Source organism: Scyliorhinus canicula, chromosome 15 (assembly GCF_902713615.1).
Source record: "Scyliorhinus canicula chromosome 15, sScyCan1.1, whole genome shotgun sequence".
In the NCBI taxonomy this organism is placed as follows: Eukaryota; Metazoa; Chordata; class Chondrichthyes; order Carcharhiniformes; family Scyliorhinidae; genus Scyliorhinus; species Scyliorhinus canicula.
Genome location: NC_052160.1, coordinates 17,797,954 through 17,822,011, shown reverse-complemented (window position 1 = coordinate 17,822,011; position 24,058 = coordinate 17,797,954). Strand labels below are relative to the sequence as shown.

General features: G+C 42.5%; 1 protein-coding gene across 4 annotated transcripts in view; it reads right to left on the bottom strand.

Annotated features, from left to right (window-relative positions):
* The window catches only part of cacna1ha (calcium channel, voltage-dependent, T type, alpha 1H subunit a), an 806,165-nt gene that overhangs the window by 251,109 nt on the left and 530,998 nt on the right, over positions 1 to 24,058 (bottom strand). For 3 of the 4 annotated variants that reach the window (XM_038819421.1, XM_038819419.1, XM_038819422.1), the window contains 3 exons: positions 23,225 to 23,317; positions 18,447 to 19,233; positions 7,191 to 7,588 (listed from right to left, as the gene is read on the bottom strand). In XM_038819421.1, the coding sequence (XP_038675349.1) occupies positions 7,191 to 7,588; positions 18,447 to 19,233; positions 23,225 to 23,317 (1,278 nt within the window). The remainder of the gene's footprint in view (positions 1 to 7,190; positions 7,589 to 18,446; positions 19,234 to 23,224; positions 23,318 to 24,058) is intronic. The other variant, XM_038819420.1, reaches the window with a different exon arrangement.

The window sequence follows — 24,058 nt, the reverse complement described above, 5'->3', positions numbered from 1 at the left end:
GATATACTTGGTGTTATCTAAACCCTGGCCCATAACAGTAGCATGTGGCATTTTCGCTCTCCGTCTGCCTCGCTCATGCTGGGTGGGCAGGGTTAAATCAATCCTTAAGGCTGAGAATAAAGGGATTCAAAAAACTTTCCAATTGAATTCCTGGCCTCTTCTGAGTTAGCTGATCTCAGATGGAGCATGTGACATTCGACCTTTGCATTTCTGGGCTACTATCTGTGTTGTTCTCTGCTTTGCTTTACCTGGATGGCTTTGATGCCTAGTGTTGAACAAAGAACAACAAGCTTTGTTAATGAACAAAACTAATTTATTAACTAAATAAGATTTGTACGTATTCCTAAAGTATAAGGTTACTATATTAAACTGTGCTATCTCTAACTGCAGATTTGGGGCCTCACGGTAGCATGGTGGTTAGCATCAATGCTTCACAGCTCCAGGGTCCCAGGTTCGATTCCCGGCTGGGTCACTGTCTGTGTGGAGTCTGCACGTCCTCCCTGTGTGTGCGTGGGTTTCCTCCGGGTGCTCCGGTTTCCTCCCACAGTCCAAAGATGTGCGGGTTAGGTGGATTGGCCATGCTAAATTGCCCGTAGTGTAAAGTTAATGGGGGGATTGTTGGGTTACGGGTATACGGGTTACGTGGGTTTAAGTAGGGTGATCATTGCTCGGCACAACATCGAGGGCCGAAGGGCCTGTTCTGTGCTGTACTGTTCTATGTTCTATGTTCTATCTCTCAAATACATAAATGTGTCTCCTATGCCGAACCATCTTCTGGACTCTCTTCAGCTCACTCTCTCGACTCTCTCAGAAATCTAAGAGTCAGTGCAATTTATAGTACTGCCGCTTCGCTCCCTCTAGTCGCTAGTTTTAACATAACATTAACTCTTCACATGCTCTACATTGTATAATGTCACACTATCAGCAAGCTATAAGGGAAGTTCACATTGCTGATTATTTTCCTTGCTTTGGACCTGCATTTTCAGTTTTCGACCTCCATTTTCAGTTTTCTTTGGGCTTAAGGAATGATTATAAATGTAGATGTTATATATTCACAGGATAGACTTATGTGCTGGGATCCTCCCTTCTGGGGACTAAGTCTCCACACCGGCGGGAAAACCAGAAACATGACTACGGTGTCAACGGCCCCCCAAGATGAGGAATTCTCACCTTTCTAGGGGCCTAGGTAGATGCCGGAGGGGTTGGCGCCGTTCCAGCCGGCGCCGAAGGAACGGCGCGAGTTCGAGCATGCGCCGAATGGCCGGCGTGATTCCGCACATGCACGGACCGCCCATCGTATGCTCGCGCATGCGCGTGGGGTTCTCTTCCCCGCGCCGTCCCCGGGCAATATGGTTGAGCCCTACAGGGACCCGGCGCAGAAGGAACAAGAACCCCCACAGAACAAGCCCGCCCGCAGATTGGTGGACCCCAATCACGGGCCAGGCCACCGTGGAGGCCCTCCTCGGGGTCAGATCCCACTGCAACCGCCCCCCCCCCCCCCCCCCCCCCCCGAGGACCGCCCACGCATACTTACCTGCCAGGTGTTTTGTTACCTGTGTGGTAGGTAACATGTGCTACTCAAACCTTAGAAGGTCTTCTGAATCCCGATGAAGAAGACTCAAACTCGTCCAGTAGTAACAAAAGGTTTATTGAGTAACTATAACAATAATTGCATGAGTTCTTTACTTTAACTTTGATACTAGTGATAAGGTTAACAAGATCTAACTACGGTAACTATACGTAACACCACTAGCCATCTGAACTGGTCTGCTATTGCCCTGGTGACAGTGCACCCAAGAGAGAGAGAGAGAGAGACCCAATGTGGCTGCCTTTTGGTCCATTCCCTCGGGTGATCATGTGGTGCTACTGATTACACATTAACCCTTTGTGTACATGCACATATAGAGATCACTACACCAGGTCCCGCTGGTGTGTGAGTTGAATGATTCACATCGGTGGGACTGGCCAAAAATGGATGGCCGCTTGGCCCATCGGGGCCTGGAGATTCGCCGGGGGGCCGCTGTCAATGGCTCCCGACCAGCGTGGCGGCGATCCCGCCCTTGCCCGAAAAACGGCGCTGGAGAATACTGCAGCAGGCGTCGGGGCGGTATTCTCGCCTCCCACCAGGGATTCTCCGACCTGGCGGGGGGTCGGAAAACCTCGCCCATGATGTCCCCCACATTATATAAGCTGCCAACACTCACAACCCAAGTTCACAGGTGAACACAAGTGAGGTGCCAGAGAGTTGTCAATGCTTGTAGAAGTTACTCAAGTAAACATCAGTGTCTCGCAGGGAGCAGCAAATTAGGTGACAGGGTGGGAATTTTACAAATACATATAATGATGGCAGAATGCATTAAGGCAGTTTCCTGGAGACTGTAGCCAGTATAAAAATCAGTAGAAATTGCAACCAACTGGCAACTGAATTTCAATGTAGGAAAATACGATCCACTTGTGAACTCAAAATGAAGGAAAGCTAGAAACAGTGGAGGCCCAAAGTCACTTCGGGTACATAGAGTCCAAGTAAATAGATTATTAAAATATCATTACAGGGTACAGAAAATAATCAAATAGGTTAATGTAATGAGCCTTTATATCCAGAGGACTAGAATACAAGTGGGTTGATGTCATGCTTCAGTTATACAAAGCCCGAGTTAGACTACACCTGGTACCATGAGCAGTTCTGTGCACTGCACCCTGGGAATTACATATTAGCCTTGGAGGGAGTGTAGCAATGATGTTGACAAGCTTTATCTAATAACTAATGTGAAACATACTTGAAGCTATCCCAACGTTCATCAAATATTTTTAATGAACCTATGGTCTGCAACACACAGGCCAAAAACAGGTTGATTTGTGCAATTGCTTTGAACTCATATCTTTCATGTTGAAATTAAAATACATCGCAGTACATTTCTGCTGAACAACATTTGAAGGTCACCATTCAATCATTATACTTGAATGAACATGGTTCTCCTCGTGGTATAATGCTGCCATGATTCAATCAATGAAGGTAAAAGGTCATGCGGCATAATAGAATGGAAGGTACAAATCACAAAAGTAAAAGTTCTGGCTTGTCACTGAAAATTTAGATTGCATTTAGGTTATTTATAATTTTTCTTGCCTGCATCTTTTGTTCTGCTGAAATCAGATGCTGATAATACCAAAGACAATCAGAAATGTGACTGTAACTCCACAGACCACTGATACTAAATTATGCCAGTGTAAAACAGAACAACTTTGGAGGCTGGTGCTGTTATGGATTCAGACGCATGATACAGTGGCATAATGTTGCAGTGGTTTCAAAACTGAAATGATACAAATTTCAACTACCAAGTGGGAAAGTGGCCTAGCGAGTTGCCAGCTGGTCTTGGAGTGACAATTTTGGCCAATTTTAACAATCGGTCCTCATCAATATGCCGATGACTGAGTTCCCACCTAGAGTGCAAGGCAAGTCAGTGGGAAGCCACAAAAGGTAGTGGTTCTATGCAAGTGCAGTAACAATGGTTCTTTGATGTCATACAGAGACTCCAAGTCACAGATCACGCTTATGTGCACTTGTGCTGAATATAATACTGGCAGTGTGTTCCTTCATAATTTTTCATATTTTACCAAGTAACTTGACTTCATTATAAAGCCAATGCAGTGCAGAACTACCTTACAAAGCAACTATCTGGCAGAATAATAAACAGGAGATGTGAAAAGAGTATTTACAAGGGCTGATGAGTAAAATAAGTCTGGGAAGAGCTGAACCAGGGAAGGATGAGAAAAAAGGGATAAACAAGAAAGCAAGAAAGATAAATTGTCATTGAAGGGACCAAAATCAATGCTGTTTGTCAGTCCCTTATGCTTTATAATTGATGCAAATATTCACTTGAGTTAAACAAAGCATTTCTTGCTTGACATATAAAATGGACAACGTAGCTAATAAAATAGCTACAACTATCATCTTCTTATGTGCATTCAGTTGCAAATTCCTCGACAATATCATAGTCTCCTGAGACTGTTATCCTGGTCGTTTCAGTTCCAGTCACAAAGATTATAATGATTGCAGCCTGGGAATTACACTGTGTAATATTATATGAACACTTCACACAATCAAATTCCTCTGGAACCTATTTCAATAGGAAACTAAAGATTCTTATTAAATAGGTTAGATACATTGACCAGATTGTTCCAGCCTGGAAGTTTTACCAGATAGGAATTTGATACAAAGACATTCATTGCTAATCTGACAACATACAGATCAACATACACATTTTTAAAGACCTGTCCCCCATGCAAACCCAATAAACATATTCTAATCCACAAGTAATAATTTTATCTCTTCAGGATAATTTCTCATTTTTAAATATTTTATGCAAGTTTTGAAGCAAATGTATAGATTGTTGAGCATCTTATAAAAGCAAATTACTGCGGATGCTGGAATCTGAAACAAAAGAGAAAATGCTGGAAAATCTCAGCAGGCCTGGCAGCATCTGTAGGAAGAGAAAAGAGCTAATGTTTTGATTTCGATGACTCTTTGTCAAAGCTAACAGACAGAGAAAGTGGGAAATATTTATACTGTGGAGTGAGAATGAAATATTAATCATACTCCTCCACCATACCCAGTACTAGTCCACTCCTCCACCATACCCAGTACCTCTTCCATCACCCATGGCACCTTTCCGTGCAATCGCAGAAGGTGTAACACCTGCCCTTTACCTCTTCCACACTTAGCATCCCACGCCCAAAACACTCATTCCAGGTCAAGCAGCGTTTCACTTGCATCTCTTCCAATTTGGTCTATTGTATTTGCTGCTCATAATGTGGCCTCCTCTATATCGGAGTGACCAAACGCAGACTGGGTGTTCGCTTTGCTGAGCATCTTCCGTCTGTGCGCATTTAGAACCCTTACGTTCCCGTTGCTTGCTATTTTAACAAAAGACCCTGCTCCCATGCCCACATGTCTGTCCTTGGCCTGCTGCAATGTTCCAGTGAAGCTCAACGCAAACTGGAGGAACAACATCTCATCTTCCGGTTAGGCACGCTACAGCCTTCCGGTCTCAACACCGAATTCAACAACTTCAGATGATTAGCTCTACCCCACCTCGACCCATTTGTTTTCATCCCATTTCATTTTAACTGTCTTTCACCATTTCTTTCTTTCTTTCTTGTCTTTCTTCATATTTATTTAACACCCCCCCCCACCCCCACCTCACCACCCCCCCCCCCCCCATCTTATCCACCTTTCTCCTCTTTGCTTACCCTTCCCCTCCCCCCACATCTATAGTTCACCCTCTCATGTTAGTTTCTCTGCTGTTTGGCATTTCTCTGGGGACTGCCATTAGCACTCTTTCTCCTTGGTTTCTGTGGCTATTAGCACTCGGTTTCCTTTGGTTTCTGTGGCTATGACTCATCTTTCATTCTCACGCCACAGTGTAAATATTTCCCAATTTCTCTGTCTGTTAGCTTTGACAAAGAGTCATCGGACTCGAAACGTTAGCTCATTTCTCTCCCTACAGATGCTGCCGGACCTGCTGAGATTTTCCAGCATTTTCTCTTTCGTTGACCCTTATATTGTGTTAGCAATCTGAACTTATTTTTAAAGGAATCTTCAATTATACAGAACATGATTAAAAACACAAAAACCCAATGAAAATGTAATGTACAGTGTCCCAACCAATATATAGAGTCACTTATTCTTGCTCCTGGAGGCATGGGTAACCTTGCATTGTGAAATCTCCGGAGCCGGGTTTATAAACATATCAATGTGGAAAATTACGTTGACATGGAAGGCGTAAGGGTAAAGAGTGATGGATGTGGGCATGGAATGGCAGTAAGTTCACAAAGGTTCTATGGAGTCAGGCTGCATGGTAGCACAGTGGTTAGTACTGTCGCTTCACAGCTTCAGGGTCGCAGGTTCAATTCCCGGCTTGGGTCACTGGCTGTGTGGAGTCTGCTTGGGTTTCCTCTGGGTGCTCTGGTTTCCTCCCACAGTCCAAAGATATGCAGGTTAGATGGATTGGCCATGCTAAAATTGCCTTTAGTGTCAAAAAAAAGATTAAGTGGGGTTACTGGGTTATGGGGATAGGGTGGAGGTGTGAGCTTAGATGAGGTGCTCTTTCCAAGGGTCGGTGCAGACTTGATGGGCCGAATGCCCTCCTTCTGCACTGTAAATTCTATGATTCTCGATAGAGGGGCTTGGATTGGCATGAACATATGAGGGGCCATGGGATGTGACTATAAAGGCATGAAGGGCCTTTAGGAATAGGTGGGGCATGTGTTGGGATGGATAGGGCATTGGGAGTGTTTGGGGAGTTTGAAGGGGTGTGAGGAATGGTGTGCTGTTTTATGTTTTACTATTTTTATTACAAGTCCCAGAGCACCAAGTTGGGCCTTTTAAACAGCCCTGGAATGAAAATTCCGATATTCGGGCAGTTTCTCCTGAGGCTGGTGTGCCTAGCTGGGAATTTTCCCGACTTAAATTTCCACAAAATTAGGTTCCATTATGGACTGCTTTACCATTTGTAAACTTGTACAGAAGATTATTTGTCACTCAAAAGCCCTATAGATTGCAAATTGTTACAAACTCGGAATTCATTCTGCCTAAGCAACTGATGCTGTATATTTGTACTGTGCTATCAAATCTTAATTACAGTAGAATTTAAGTGCTTTTGACCACAAGCCTTCTCAACTCTCATAATATTAACCATTATTCATTAACTCACACATTGACTGACATGGTGGCCACATGTCCTAAACCCAACCCTTTCTCCTTACTCTTATGTTGGTCACAGGAAGTTTATCATAACTGATTGGCCTCACGAAATTCCAATCTTTTTGTTGCATGTCATCAGGCCCATAGCTCCTGGTGACATTCAAACAGACACTCAATTTCAAACCGTAGCTCCAGTAGCTGACAGTAAATGCCACATCATGATGTTTCAACAATGCATGCATGACCCCAAAAGACAATTTTACTTGCTCTCGTATCTTGATACTCCAATTTAGTTAAGAACACAGACCTTAGTAAGTCAATTAACCTTTAAATGCAAATTGTGTTTAATAAAATAATAAACAGACTGCATTTTGAGGCTTGTCAAGCTAAATAATATAAATCCTTAACAAGGTCAGAAAGTATTTGCTGAAAACCATTTCTTTTGCAAGATATTCCAGTCACCAGACAGACATTAATTATTAACCCTTACCTGCTCATGGTACTCAATACCCATGCTTAACGTGTTGATCAGAATGGCTATCATAATCCCACGGTTGAAATATTTACTTTCCACAATTCTTTTCATTTTTTCAGAGAATTGCGTCCAAAGCTGGATTAATTTATTCTTTTCCTTTGGTTTCTTTTTGTTCTTGTGTATCCGATCTCTTTGGTCACCTTGCGCAATGTCTTGTGTAAATTCGTACACACCATCAGCATCAGAGTCACCACTTCCTGAATCACTGAGCTGGAGGTCTGGGTTTTCCAAAAAACGAGCACAATAGGGGCAGTTCTGAAGTTCACAAGTCAAAATACCAGCCTGAGTATTGGGTGCAGAACATGGCACGTTGAGTCCTGATAACCTGCTTGCAGCTCGAAAGATTCCTTCTGCTGGGAAACCAAAGGCAGTTTTAAGGGATTTATATTTTTACAGCTAAATATCAGAAATAAGATATAATTTTAAATTTATTTAATTTAATAGGTTTGAGGCTAGAAGGGTAAAACCTATAGATAGATTCATGCTGGACCAAGGTGTTTGTATGTGCAGGGATTGATTTCAATTCCAACTGTGATTCTATTGTGTTTAGAGAGGACTACGGCATGAAGAGTAAATAAGCCAGAAATTGTTGCTTAGCACCTGGGGCCTTGTAAGCTAGCTAATTTGATTGCAGTTGGAAAGGGGGCAGGAGTCTCCTGTCCGCCAGCCACGTGTTTCCCGGCTGCTCACTGTTCTCTGGTGGCAGGATTCTATCTTCCCGCAAACTGTCATTAGGATTTTCCTTTGCAACTACCCCACGCGGCCGCAAAACCCACTGATGGGAGTGTGCTGCCGGTGGGAAAATTAAATTTCAACGCCTGGGAAATGCCAGCCAGGACATGAGAGAGAAGGCAGCTTTCACAGCTCTGTCAGACAGAATTGGTTTTAGAAGGCTGAAGAGAGAATATCCCTCTCAGCTTTGATAGAAGAAAATCCATACTATAGAGTAATGGTTAAGAGAACAGATGGCGGAAACCGAAATTGCAGTTAGTTCAGGAAACTAGAAAAATGAAAAGTCTCCAAGACGTCTGGAGTTAATGGAATAGATGAAACCCAGAACCAGAACAGATTACTATTCAGTAATGCAGGAAGAAATCTGCAGTAATGTGACGTTTGTGAGAAATTACTATAGTTTGGGAGAAAGTATTTGAAAAAAGTGTCAAAATCAGTGGCTGCATCTCAGAATTTGTTGAAAAGCCTTTAAGACAAAGGAAACCATAAGGGAGAAGTGTAGAAACTGAAATCAAACCTTGATGGAAGCATCGGAGGGAAAGCATAATTTAAAAAAAGATTTAAAAAGCTGAATTTGAAATCACTCGTGTGGAAGCCAGAGTTCAATGAGTCAAGGTGACTCATGGTATAAGAATTATCTTGGGCGATTTTGAGAAGAAATCCACAGACATTCACTTGGGTTCGGAGAGGAGTGCGTCTTACATGTTGTGTTTGGGCAGCACAGTAGCACAGTAATTAGCATTGTGGCTTCACAGCGCCAGGGTCCCAGGTTCGATTCCCCGGTAGGTCATTGTCTGTGCGGAGTCTGCACATTCTCCCCATGTCTGCGTGGGTTTCCTCCGGGTGCTCCGGTTTCCTCCCACAGTCCAAAGACTTGCAGGTTAGGTGGATTGGTCTGGCAAAATTGCCCTTAGTGTCCAAAAAGATTATGACGGGTTATTGGGTTATGGGGATAGGGTGGAAGTGAGGGCTTAAAGTGGGTCGGTGCAGACTTGAAGGGCCGAATGGCCTCCTTTGGCACTGTATGTTCCAAGTCTATGTCTATGTCTGTACTTTAAGATGAACTCACCAAACACTGCGATCTGTCCAAACTAAAATGCTTTTATTGTGTCTAGTGCGGTAGGATGACAATCTGATACAGAGCACGTTATCATGGAATCTTGCTACTCCTCTGGAACTTACACCTTCTGCTGTCCTGTTACATGTATGTCTTATTACCCGCTCTATCTTGTGTTCCTCTGGCGATGCTTTATATACAGGCCCTAGGTCACATGACCTTGGTCTTGAGACCTCATGGTATGTCTGTACTGCCACCTCCTGGTTGGCGGTCTCACACCATTCAACTATAATATGGCCCATAGACATAACACCACGTTCCCCTTCCTCACAAAACATCAAGATAACATTCTTTCTATAGGCAACATACATTTTATACAGATATGGCATGTCACTGGGACAGTGAGCAAGTTTTACAAAAATGTCCATTTACGATCTGTGGAGGAATCATCGTTTTAGGTCGGTACCTCCTTCTGTAGAGTCTGGCTCACTTGCCGGACTTCATGCTTGTCTTGTGCTTTGTCCTGTATTTTTAAAATGCCTGTGTTCAAGACTGCCAAATCTGCGTTACCAGTCGCTTTCGTTTTCGGGCATGTTGTTACTTGCTAACTGCAGATGCTGTCGATATTGGTTGGCCGGTGGGATACGTGGTTCTCCCAGCCTTTTTTCTTTTTCTTTTTTATTTTCTGGACACGGTGAAGTGCTCTAGTGTGTCTCTTTGTCGCCTTCCTGTCGTGGCCTCTTTCGTGGCGCTGGGTTGTTGTTGAGCAGTGAGGTATCCGATGAGGTCTCGGCGTCTCTTCATCTCTGGTCTGTGTGAGTACGCCCATTTCTGCGGCCTCATCAGCATACTGGATCACCTCAGCTTCTGGTGTCGGCATGGAGGATAGAACTATGTTTGGCAGTCTCACCTCGCCTCAGCTCGGCTTGCTGAAGCATTAGTGACTTGCTCGCCATCACTGGAGCTGCCTCTGGCCTGTGGCTGAACATCACCAGCTTCAGCCGCACTGCCAATATCCACTTTCTTGGTATCATTATCACTCATTTTCCGTCACTTCCTCTTCGATGTCTTCTTTAGTAGTTCTTTGCTAGTGCACCTACCAGCGCCTTTCTTTCTTCTTTTAGCTTCTGGAGCAGCTGACCTGCATTATGGGCGGGTCTGTCTGCATTGCTACCTCTTGAATATGTTGTGCTGACCTAGTAGGCTGTGGTGGTCTACTGAAATCTTCAGCTTCAGTAATTTCTTCCAGTGCCTCATATCCTAACTGTGGTGGTCTTTTTGGCTCCACCTCACCCGCACCGTTGGGTATTGTCCCCCTGTCTTGCACGAGTCGCATGAGATAGGCTCTCGTCACTCAAAATTAAACTGCTGAGATCTGGGCCATCCACATCCAAAGTGGGTAGCAGAAGCTCACTGTCACCCCGCAGCTTGATGAACATGTCATCCGTAGCTGTGTCACTGTCTTCTGAAATAGTCATCTGCTCGTCGAATTCACCTTGCTGGCTTCATGCATTGAGGAGTCCACCACCGAAATGAAATTGTGTGCATGATATGTGTTACCATCTGCTTCTGGAGCCAACTGCTCCCTAATCAGACCAACATTGTCAATGGTTATCTCGTTCTCGGTGGACTGCGTCTCCTCTGCAAAATCTGACATTGCATCGTCGTCATCCTTCTTTACCAGCGCCATCTTGAGACTGTTACAGCTCACAGAGTCCCAGGCGTCTCCCGTGACGACCACGTCATTGCTTGCAGACGACCGGTGGCTTTCAATTCCCGTACCAGCCTCCTGGAACAGGGTCTGGAATGTGTCGACTAGGGGCTTTTCACAGTAACTTCATTGAAGCCTACTTGTGACAATAAGCGATTATTATTATTATTATATCTGAAATCTCATCTGTGCTGCTGGAGAAGAGCTGCGCTAGCAGCCTATAGAGCTCATCATCCGTCTCACTTCATCATGGTCTGCAACCTCAAAACATTTTTTCTGGTATTCGGCCTTGAATTCAGCATGATCGTCAGTCTTTTCACCTGAAAAATGTAACCGTGCACATGGAAATACATGTTTTCGAAATAGGGAGCCAATTTCAAAATCAGCCTTTTGTTTGGCCGCCATTCCTGGGCTTAAAATTCCACTCGGTGGAATTGTAGCGGGCCCGAAAAAGTTGAAAAACAATTCCGTGTATGTAGTTCTTGTCGCTGTTTTTGGATTGCTTTGACTCCTGCAGTTTTGTCTTCTTCGAGTTTCTTGGACTGTTACATTTTTGCCTTCCCTCCAGTTGATTGTGCAGCCTGTGAAGCCGATGATCTGCGACTCATCCGCACACAATTTTAGCGGCTGATGCTTTAATGGGTTCATCATATCCTTGTATCATGCCCTTGAGTCGTTGCACGTTCTTCAAAACTGTTAACCAGAATGCTCACAGGCAGTTCTGTCCCCTCGTCTGGTTCATCTTGCTCCACTAGGGTTCCCTCTGTATCCATATAAACTGCGCATACTCTATTATCCTGTGGGGATGTGCAGTGTTCAACTGGCCATCCTTTCTCTGGGCTACATATCTGCTGAACCAAATTTAGGAACTCACATGCATCGCTCCTAGGATGGATTCACGATTTGTGTTCACAATGGAGAACGCGACAACATGTCTTTTATTGTGCACTCAGGCTTCTAGTTTACACTCCCCTATAGTTTCAAACTCATGCCCACTGTAGTCAACCAGTGTTAGTGGAAAATTTACAATCGCCAGCTTCTGCAGCAGAGCGTGCAAATCACACACACTGAGGAGGTTTGCCTTTGCTCCTGTGTCAAGCTTGCAGTTTACCATAGACTCATTTAACTATATTGGAATGGTCCATCTGTTTTCAATGGTATCAGTGAGGCCATGACCTTCATTGCAATCGGTCCCCAAAATTTCCGCCCCGCTTGGTGCTGGACTCACCGTGGTACAAAATGGCGGGATTGTTGCCCAAAATAGCTGCTCACATTGAGACCAAATTTTGTTTGTTGTATGTTATCAGTGTGCTCAAAATGGCCACCCGCACTGAGACCATGTCACAGCATTGATGCCACTATCTTCCTTATCACTGTTGATACAAAGATTACTTGAGCGAGGTGCATTGCTCTGTTGTGCAGGCACCTCATCCACAAAACACATTTCACTGCGGGGTTCCGATTGAAGCCCTTCTGTCTGGGTACGCGTATTCACCAAATTCCGACTACATGCTTTGCCATTTCTCCTGGAACAGTATCATTTGAAGTATTGTAACACGTCATCGTAGCTTCTGTTCTGTTCTACAAGATGAGGTATTACAGAGCTCTGCCGCCTTTGGACCTGCTGCCTTTAACAGCAATGCGAGAAGCCTGTCTTTAGGCTGCTCCTGCCGACCTAGGCTAAGAGGTAGGGTTGGAATTGCTGCTCAAACAAGCACCAATTTTGTTCTATATTACCCATGAAGCGGAGGTGGCAGCGTCCCCTAACCTCGTCCATTTGTAGCTCCAGCATGTTCTTACACGTTGGGTCACCTCAGGTTGCAGTTCACCAGACCGGTGTTAAAGTCTTTGCCAACCTCAAATCTTTATAACACCTGGTACCATGTTGCGTTTGGTCTTTTGTACTTTACGATGAACTCAGCAGCACTTTGATATGTCCAAACCAGATCCTTTTATTGTGTCTTACGGGGGAGGATGGCAATCTGATGCAGAGCACGTTATCATGGAGTCTTGCTACTCCTCTGGAACTTACAGCTTCTTCTGACCTGTTACATGTACATCTTATTACCCTCCATATCATGTTCCTCTGGAGATGGCCGGATGAGCCTCTCTTTATATGCAGGCCCCAGGTCTCATGACCTTGATCTTGAAACCGCATGGTGTGTCTGTACCGCCACCTGCTGGTTAGAGGTCTCACACCATCCAACTATGATATGGACCATATGCATATCACCACATTACACAGTCATATTGTGTGCTTAAAAGGGACTTTGTGTGTTAATGAGACAGATGTAGCTTACAATGCACTTTGTATTCCATGTTAATCTTAAAATCTGTGTGAATTTATTAAGATCAGGGAGTGTAAAGGAGTATTTCATTATAATCCAATTTTTTTCATGTTTAATAAATGCTTATTCCTTGTTGTTACAGAGAATTAGTGGTCCCGTGACTCTGTTCATCCCTGTTTTATAAAAAAGGTAAATTTAATGTCTTTTGAGCCCAGGTTCCATTCTAGCATATTCCCGTAATATCAACTGGGATTGTAACACTTCGATAAAGATATCCAAACAAAAATATCAGGACACTGTGGAATTTATGTAATTCATGGTTCCCTCTTACCTAAAATTTTAATAACAGTATTCCTTCCTAGTGTTGTAACTTACCATTGTAAAGATCTGCATGCTTTTCACTTAATCGTCAGTTTAGGGCATGTGATATTCATCTACTTAACGAGCACATTTGAAACACCTCTAAGTTTTGTGCGCTGCATTACTATTTGCATTCAGTTATTGTTCCGTTATTGTTTTGAACGGCCACATGCACAATTCAGATTACTAACTGAGCAAGTGTGATTGAATATCATGATTCTGTTTACATGGCAAAGCAAAACAATAAATGGAAACAACGTTAATCGGATACTGTAACAAAATCAACATAAATTGCAATCATTCAAAATTCCTAAAAAATATTTCTTTCATATTTGATTCATTATTAAACACACTGAATTAAAAATATGAGGATAATGTTTTTACATTCAAAATCACTGGTACTCTTATCTTTGGGTTGAACTGAAGAGAAGTGAAAATAGAAATATTGAAGAATTCCTTCTCAGTGGAAAGCACAATGTTTCAGTGGCAAACATCACGATAACATTTTTCGGCATCATTATATCAATGCATTGTGTTTTGAGAATATTTAATAATCTAAACTAGAATTGGAAAATCAAAATAATCTCTTCATTTAAAGGTTGCCTCACATTGGGAAAAGGCAGTAAAGGTTGCCATTTGTTCTCACATCCCATTGTTTTAGTTTACAATAACTGTTATTAGCCCTTCTAATCATTAAGTCACATAGTAAATTGAGAACATTGACCATTTTAGGCTCACTCACTAAATATGGTCAAATGTGGACTATTTACAGTTCTACAGATGGACTAAATGTCTCTCAAGAGATGCATACTAATATTAACATTATCTCTCCACCTTGATCTCGATACATGATCAGTAACTCACAAAATATTTCTCTTCAATGGAAAATTATAAAATTTTAAAACGAAAGCATAATGGAGGAAGATTTACTCAGCATACAGGTGGCAAGATTGCAAACCCATTCATAAGGAACGGGTTTGAGATTTCACATACAGAATAATGAGGAGCTCTTTCCCCCAAATTGTCTAAATTTAGAATGTTCAGACTGTGTAATGGTATTTAGTAGTAATCTAAAAGCAACATATCATGGGCAGTGAGAAAAAATAGTCTGAAGTCACAGTGAAGGCCTAACTCATGTTTCAAAGGAAGACAGTATACCTCAAATAGAGCTTAATTTCAAATGCTGAATAGCACCTTAAGGCCACAATCAAGCTATTAAGATTGATGCAGCAATTTATACATTCATCCAAAATTGCTTCCAGTGGGATGTTCAATGGACAGCCAATTCATTCCATAGATGAATTATGATTACAAATCTGGGCAAAAGCATAGTATTGCAAAATAGGTTTACTTCAGGAAGCTAGGCTTAAAATTATTTCTCAATTATTGGTTCTTAGCAAATGCTCAAGTCTCTTAATTTTTCTGCATTTTTTTTACCTTGGGCACTGTTTTATAAATGCAACTCTAACTTATGTATATTTTTACAATGTAGCTTTATCTTCTAAGTATTTTAGCTTTGTTTCCATATTCTTTTTCGATATTTATTTATTTTACCATTTCATTTTCTATTGGCGGATTTTTCCCATTTTTCATCCAAGTGCTGGCTCAGGAGGGAAAAGTGGCATGCAGCTCGGTGGCTGCACAGCTGGTTTTTCCTCGTTATATTGTGAAACATTTGGATGAAAAAATATCAGGAGGTATGACCCAGGCCATCATGCTGGCGGGTTGGGGCCAGGAAAAACTGGCAACGTTGGGAATCCTGAGATCATCCCCCCCACCCCTCCCCGCAGATATTGGGAAGCACCCCACACCCCATGGAGGCCCACAGCAGGGGCCCGCTCCTGGCACTGCCCTCTGTCCAGGGGACAATGCTACGGTACTCCTGGACATATCCCTTTCCCCTCAGGGACTATACTTAACCTTTGCGCCCCTAGCAGGTCCCCTTCACTGGTTCCCACTTTATAAGCCTGTTTTAAACTTTGCCAATGTCGCAGGAATGTGGGAGATCCCGATGTGGGGGGACGATCTGGCAGGGAAGCTGTTTAATCATATCAAATTTATTTCAATGAGGTTCACGACATTTCTGGGTGGGAACCTTGTTATGTCAATGGAGTGGAACAAACGTGCCACTTGACCTCCCCAGCAATCGTGAGCGCAAAATCATGGTCTATGTCAATAGATCTATACATTCAAATCTTGGTCAAAAATTAGTCTTGATATATGTATTTTCAATCTATTACAATACAATCTAATTATGTTACACGAGGACTGATTTAAAGACAGGTCCCAAATGTCAGTCTAGTATGATCTTTTTGATGCTGGAAGAATGGTGTAAATAACTTTTCACAATTTAGCACCAACCTGAAACAAGATGGCAATTTATTCATTACTGAAGTTAAGAGGCATGCATAAAACTATTAGTAGTTTCTCCACCCAGATTATGTAAAAAAATTAGCAAATTCTAATATTTGTAAAAAGTAAATTATACAGCAAACCACTCCTGATGCTTTGTAAAAATCGATTTTTGGTTGTATTTTCTTGTAAGACTTATGAGAGGTTATTCTTAAAAAAACACCTTAGATTTGAGTACTGATCCTAGGGATATACAGGAGGACTCCAATTAACTTTAATTGTGAATTTAAATATTAATTGCTGTGGAACTTTGGCCTGTTTGTTTGAAGCCAAATAAGTTTCAAAGGAATTGTGAGTCATAGAGAGAACAGTTCTGATACTGCGACAATGGTAGAAATATAGTTGAGCTGACCCAGAGTTCTAGTTCTGTGGTTCCAGCACAGAAAAATGCTGAATTTGAATAGAGGTACAGGGGAAAATTTCGCAGATAGGGTGGCTTCTGGATGAAATTTGGAAAACCTGTCTAGATATGGGGATAGGGTGGCATGGTGGTTAGCACTGCTATCCACAGCGCCATGGACCCAGATTCAATTCTGGCCTTCGGTGACTGTGTGGAGTTTGTACTTCCTCCCAGTGTCTGTGTGGGTTCCCTCCGAGTGCTCCGGTTTCCTCCCACAGCGCAGGTTAGGTGGATTGGCTAAATTTCCCCTTAGTGCCCAAAGATGTGCAGGTTAGGTGGGGTTATGGGGATGGGGTGGGGGAGTGGGCCTGGGTGGACTTCTCTTTTGGGGTGTTGGTGCAGACTGGATGGACCAAATGGCCTCCTCCAGCACTGGAGGAATTCTATGACTGTGTGGTCGCATGGGACAGTGTGGTAAAATGGGAAAATGGCAGCAAGTGGACAAGAATATTTGCTCCACACAAATATAAAAATTTTGAAGATGCTGCTGCAGGAGTTGCATCAACTTATTTATTCAGGTTGAAGATATCTCTCTGTAAAATGACAGCTGCAAGTTCCTTGAAGGTAGATTGAGTAAATTTAATCTTGACTGCAAATGTTTGTTGTCAGGTCGAAGGTATAAGTGTGCCTCACTTTTCTGTGCATTACTTTTGGGATCTATTAGGCAGGGTACACTTTAAAAATGGTAACACCCAGATTTTCTGGGAGGTACTTTATAAAGTATTGTACACCATCATTGTCCTTTGGAGGTTAAGGAATAATTTGATAAAGGTATATAAAATGAGGAAATATTAAAGGGTAGGTGGAAAAAGGCTGTTAATCAGAGAGTTGGGGAGATTGGTTTTAACAGTTGTGTTTGAGGTTGTGGAATGCACTCGCCAAATTAGTGACTGTAGCACAGCGTAGGTTGACAGATAAAAATCGTTGGTTGAAGGAAAGGGTCTGGTTTAGCACAGGGCTAAATCGCTAACTTTGAAAGCAGACCAAGGCAGACCTGCAGCATGGTTCAATACCCGTACCAGCCTTCCCAAACAGGCGCTGGAATATGGCGACTAGGGGCTTTTCACAGTAACTTCATTTGAAGCCTACTTGTGACAATAAGTGATTTTCATTTCATTTAATTTCAAATTAAAGGGAAATGTGGACAGAGCACATGGTATTCATCCTCCATATATACAATAGTTGTAATCATAACACAGACATTGGTTTCATGTTGTAATTATCATACAATTCTTAATAATCTTTGGCCTCGATTCAGCCATGTTTCCCTTAGTCAATAGAAGTGTATTTCCAGCTTAGCCTGATACTGGTCCTCTCTGTTTTATGTTTGGTTCGATGTTTGGCAGGTAGTTTACATCAGGATCAGCTAATTTAATTTTAATTATATTCAACTCCAAACCTGACACCCAATCTAAGCTTCAGTGTTTGTATTTTTGAAGATTCTGGGAGCTATAGCAGCTCTCCATCCAGATTGCTGACAAGTTAAATCCCAGTTTCACAAAAAGAAATAATCCCCCATAACGCAAGGTGTGATTTGGGCGATATTGGTTTGTGTTGTTCTTCTTTACCTCGGGAAAACAGGTTGAGTATTATTTTAAATTGATAACCGGAATGATTCTGCAACTGGAGAGAGGGATAATCACAGCATCCCTCTCAATATCACTCTCTCCAGTTGCTCGGTTATCCCTCTCAGTATTACTCTCTCCAGTTGCTCCGTTATCCCTCTCAGTATCACTCTCTCCAGTTGCTCCATTTGGACCTGTAAAGAGTTAAAAGACTCGCATTCAAAGTATCGTCTTGCATCTTTGACTTTGTCTATATATATGTTTCGGGAACCTACCTCTTCATTCACCTGAGGGAGATGCAGTGCCCGAAAGCTAGTGACTCGAAACAAACCTGTTGGACTTTAACCTTGTGTTGTAAGACTTCTTAATTAAACACCTATACACAGCAAAACATTTACTGACCATTCAATAAAAATGTTATATACTGTAACAAATGTTATATGTTATATACTATAATAAAACTATAGTCTTGTCTATAGTTGTGAGTAACTTCAGGTTTTCTCTCGCACTCCACCACATCAGGTATGCATTATTCTTAATCTTCGCATTTATCCTGCTTAATACCTTTTAAACATCAGTGCATTGGCAAAAAATGAGTGGCTTCCTCATTAAGATTTTAACCCATTTGTATTAATTTTTAAGTGATTACTAAACAATTGCCTCAAAATAACAGTGACATTTCTTACCATGTTCTCCCACAAAATGATGCAGTTTGCCATAGGAATCTGCCAAGTTCATGTTAGGGTTCCCTTTGCCCATAGTGATGGGTGTATTACTGCTTCTCTTGCCTTTTAGTTTTGGTGTGCAGCTGCTTCTACTAGACACAGATGGAACTATTGTTGGATAGTTCATGCCCCCATGATGTGTAAGGCCAGCCATTAGCTTAGCATTAGCTGCATTGGAAGACTTGCATGTCATCTGTGGGCTTTCAAAGTGGCAGTCGGCATGGTAAATACTGTGAACTGATTCGGCACCTGAAGAAGGATTCTGGTGGTTTAGTGAAGATGAAGGAAGCATGAGCTTACTGCCAGCTCGTAATGATTTCATCTCCAGATCACAAAGTTCCGGACTGCCCTGCTGTGCCCTTGAACTACCATTGCTGATATGATAATGATGGTGATGATGATGATGATGGTGGTGAATTAAATGATGAATTGACCTTACACGTCCCTTATTCCGCCATTTCCTCTCCTGAACATTTGAGCTGTTTGGGGTGACCTTCTTTCGTTGTTTATTTTGCCAGCTGTTGTAAAGGCGCAATATCCGCCGCTTCATTTTCCTAAAGAGATGGCAAATGTATTTCAGAAGCTCGTCGTAGAGACTTCCAGGCTCAGAGAAACTGGCAATTGTGCTATCATTTGAAAGGAAGCGGGCTCGCTGCTCCTGCATCAATTGGTTTTCACGTTGCTTTGTTTCTGAAAACTGAGTTGCTATGACAACCAGGCACAGGTTAATCATGAAGAATGAACCAACCTAAAGAATATTTTTAAAGACATAAATACACAAAATCAGTTTTGTATTCACAAAGACAGCAAAGATATTAATTTCCTAAGCTGGCAATAGTACGTTTTCACTCTAATTGCATTCATTAACGAATTTTGTTTTGTTGGAACCAAACCAGTAAGAATGGAACTCAGCTCATATTCAAGGGAGACTGAGGGCACAATCAAATGGGCAGTAAATTTCACGAGAAGTCACTCGCGAGATTTACCGAGCCCGATATGCCTCGTGAGATCTAATGGGATCCAGCGAGATGTTGTGATCTGGATCCTGCCCACAATGGGCGGGACCCAGATTTGCACATTCGAATGAACAGTCAGGCTCACTTGAATATACTATTGCCAGAGTTACCCAAGGTGGGGGATCGAATGGCCTCACCTCGTAGACCCCAAGTGAGTGATGTTTAGCACTGGTGTCCACCAATGTGGACCAGACCTACTGGCAGTTGGGGGCATCTCCCAGGTGATTGGAGGCCCCTGGGTGGTCGGGCTCCAGGCAGGGTGATAACCTAGCACCCCGATGCCACCCAGGTACTATGGCACTGCCTGCCATGCATACTGGCAGTGACACCCAGGTGCCACCCTGGCACTTCCAGCCTAGCAGGGGCACTGCAAGATTGGCAGTGTCAAGGTACCCAGGTGGCATCATGCCTGCACTGGGGATCAGGCCCAGGGCTGCCCTGTCCTTATGGTGTGGGGTGCTTGATGATCACCTTTTAGGACAGTTGGGGCATTGGGGGAGTTCAGAAGCCACGGTGGGTGGTCTGGAGATTGTGGCACCATTTACAAATGGTGCCCCAATCTCTCCTGAACTGGTAAACGGAGCTAATTAGTGCAGGAAATGGGACGAAATGCAGCCTTGGCTGGGCGTTCCTCGCAGAGGACCTGAAATGAAGCACAGTGCCATTTATCAGCTGTATCGTTTTCACCACTGCCAGCATCGGGAAACACCTGGCTAAATGCAGTCGACACAGGACTGTTTCATTTCCGTTAACCCGTGCCCTGAATATCTCTGAGTTGCCTCATATCAGTAATCTAATTTAATGGAAAATGTTGAACCAGGTAATTTATTAAAATATATATCCCTAATGGTTGTGAGAGTGTGTCCAAGATCTAAGATACTGTCCAAAGAACAATTCTTTCCTCAATAAGCCGCAAAAGAAATTTCCACATTAAGGCTACACAGGGTGAATTTTCCTGATCAAACACACACAAAAATTGTTGCTAACCCATTGTCTCCATTCTGTGCTGGAACAACATAATTCCTTAATTTTCTGAAGGTCTTTTTCAGGTGGTAGGATGTGAAAGGGGTACATGGTAATGTAATTCACCTGGAGATAAATGCTTGATGCATCTGTCCACATATTTCATTAATAAATGTGAGTTCGGGGCAGATTGTGCTCCTATCTGTTTGCTGCTTATCACTATGGTGTTGCCCTTTTAAGATGGCATTTCAGGAAAGTCTGCTTATTCTAGTGTGCTTTCTAAGTGAATTCCCACTGTCAAGAATGTCTCCAGTACATGGTTCTGGCCTCAATCTTATTAAGCATGGATCACAGATGGCCCATCCACATGCTGTGAAGTCTCATCGTGTTATCAGGATGGTTGGGTCCAGTCTGACTTCTGTTTCTTGGACAGTCATTGTGCGTGATGGATGGAGGATTCATGTGGAACTGCTGCTACAAAAGAGAAACATCTCTGCCAAGCATACTTACTTTGAAACCATAGTTGAAGCCTCCATATAACTGTTCATTCTAATCTTCAGCTGCAGAGCCTTTGAGGCATCAATGACATCTTGGTAGTCTGCCATTGCCAAGCAAGCTCATCAAGTCATTGTGTCCAATGCTGCAGCCAAGACCTGAATGGCAGCTGTTTGAGCAATGCATTGCAGATGGTTCTGGAATTGACATTCTATCCAAGGTGGTCTGCAGATTCTGCATGGCACTTAGCATTCCATTCACATTGCTGCAGCACTCCTCTGGTAATCCTCCAATGATCGTAAAACCTCTCATCTTCAAAATGTGTTCTTCCCTTGAGGTTTAGGCCTGACCTCAACAACTAGGGTGCAAGGTGACCTCATCCTTGAGAAAAGGCTTCCTGCAATTTCTCTTCCACCTGATCCTGCTTGTGCTGAGCAGTGCTCGGACTTTCTCTCAGTGCTGCCCCTGGCAGCATATCCAATCTATTGAAATGGCTGTATATGAGCTGGTGAATGAATTAAATAGATGCAGTAATGGGCTCTAGTTACGCTGTGTTAGGAAAACAAAGGTTGTTTTAAGGGATTTTTAATTTTATTTTAGAGTATCCAATTAATTTTTTTTCCAATTAAGATGCAATTTAGCGTGGCCAATCCCCTTACCCTACACATTTTTGGGGTGTGGGGACGAAACCCCGCAAACACGGGGTGAATGTGCAAACTCCACATGGACACTGACCCAGAGCCAGGATCGAACCTGGGACCTTAGCGTCATGAGACAGCAGCGCTGACCACTGTGCTACCGTGCTGCCCTGTTTTAAGGGATTTTTATTTGTATTGGTAAATATTAGAAATAAGAGCAGGGATTCCTTGTTGCAAGTCCATCCCGCTACCGCTGCAGAAGACGGAGAATTTTGGCACGCCGTTTGCTGGTGGCGCGACTCTCTACTCCCGAAGCTTGTCAATGGCATTTCCATTGAAGCCACCCCATGGCTCTGGGGAACTCATGAGCAGTGCTGCGCTGCCAGCAAACAACCAGAGATTCCCACTCAAGATGTAGTTTTATGTGGGTTTAATTTAATGTTTCTGTGCCTGGAAGGGTAAAACCTATAGTTAGATTCATGCCGGGCAAAGGTGTTTGTTTGTGTGGGGGTTGGTTAAGTTCCAACTCTGTTTCTATTGTGCTTAAAGAGGGCTACAGTGAGATGAATAAATAAACCCACAGTGATTGCTTAGCAACTGAGGCCTTATAAGGTAGAGAAGCTTTTAAGTTTTAGTACAGCTAAATTGATTACAGCTGGAGATAGGTAGTGAGAGAAGGTAGCTCTCACAGCTCTGTTAGAAGCAGTGGGTTTACAGTAGAAGGCTAGAGGGGGAACATCTCTCTCAGTTTTGCCACAAGAAAAGCCATAACAAAATGCAGAGGTCTGAAGAGCAGAGAGTTAAGTAAATTGGGGAAATGAAGACAAGTTTCCAATAAATCTGAGGTCCAAGATACTAGAACAGAGAACTGTTCAGAAAAGTCAGATCGAGCTGAGAAGAAGGCTGGGATGCCAGAAAGATATCTGAAGTGATTTTTAGGTTCATGAGATTTCACTACAGCCTGTGGCATGGGAGTTGAAATAACTGGAAATCGGTGGCTAGATCGCAGAGTTTGTGTAAAAACAGTTAAGACAAAGGAAACCCGAAAGAGGGTGGCGTAAAATCCTGGACTGGATTTGCTGTTAAAAGTAGAGCGGAAGTTTTGTTTAAAAGTGTAATTTGGAAATACAGGTCTGGATTTTGCAATGCAAACAGTTGCGGGAAAACATACTTATGAGAGAAGATTTCAAAGTGTATTTTTGGGAGTGGAGTTTGGAAACTTTCATGTGACAATCATCTGGGGGGAATTCAAGGACACATCCATAAAATTCACTTGGAGTTCAGAATGGACAGTGTTTTTGTCCACCGTCCTCTCATGTGCTTAAAAGGGACTTTGTGTTAAAGAGGCCATTGCAGATTAAAATTCTATATTCTTAAAATATAAATTCTCTTCAGGTACATCATCTAACCTATTTTATTCCATGCTATTATAGTTTGTGAATCACATAAAATGTCTAATATATCCAGTAATAATAAACAAAATAATTTTGTTTCATTATTTTGTCCATGTGTAATAAAAATCTAAAAGTTCACCCCAATAAATAATATTTTAGAAAATATACAATATACAAATATTCACCTTTAAAGCAAATGTAGACTTTTAAGCTCTTAAATCACACATACTTACTATTATAAGCAGTATAAAATATATAAAATTGTAAAAAGAATGTGCATCCATAACATAATACATGATATCCACCCATCCTTCCAGGGTAATAACCTGGGGAGAAAACAACAAATATTATTTTAGACATTTTTTTGGATAATAGTAACAGACAAATGATTCCAGCATGCAAAAGCCAGTGATAACTTTTTCTATTTAATTCCATCAAATTGCTTTGAGTGAGGGCAGAGATGTTTAATTATCCAACACAAAACAAAATTGCAACTGGATTTTATAAACATGCATGCATATGCAAATTTGCACATTATTATTTTAAGACTTTCATTAAATGAACTAATCTAAAAAAAATTGAACTGCATTATTCCTCATCTTTTTATTACGTTACTTATCCTTTCTCTTTTTAAAAGAGTGCATTACTATACTGATACCAGTAGCATTAGTTCAGGTTCCTACCGGACAGAATCCATTCTATGCCTGCCTCCTGCCTTGTTCTCATCTTAACCTGTGCATGCCTGATTACACCCAAGGCCAGAGTTTCTTCCCCCCGAATCAATTGGTGAATCAAGAGTGACACTACATAGGATTTGCGATCTATGTGTTGCTGAACCGAAGCAGGACGAAAGTACCCTCTCCAAGCTGGGCTCTGATTCTGTAATGGCTATTTTCAAAAGAACTGTAAATGCAATCAAAATGGGGAGCAATGACTGCATGTCGGACAACAACAACCACCACTGCCTTTTTAAAATGAAATGCAGCCTCATATGCACATCACCAGATGCAGACAACAGAAGGAGTAGTAGGGTCGCTAAATAATGTCCACAGCCTTCTCCTGTAAGC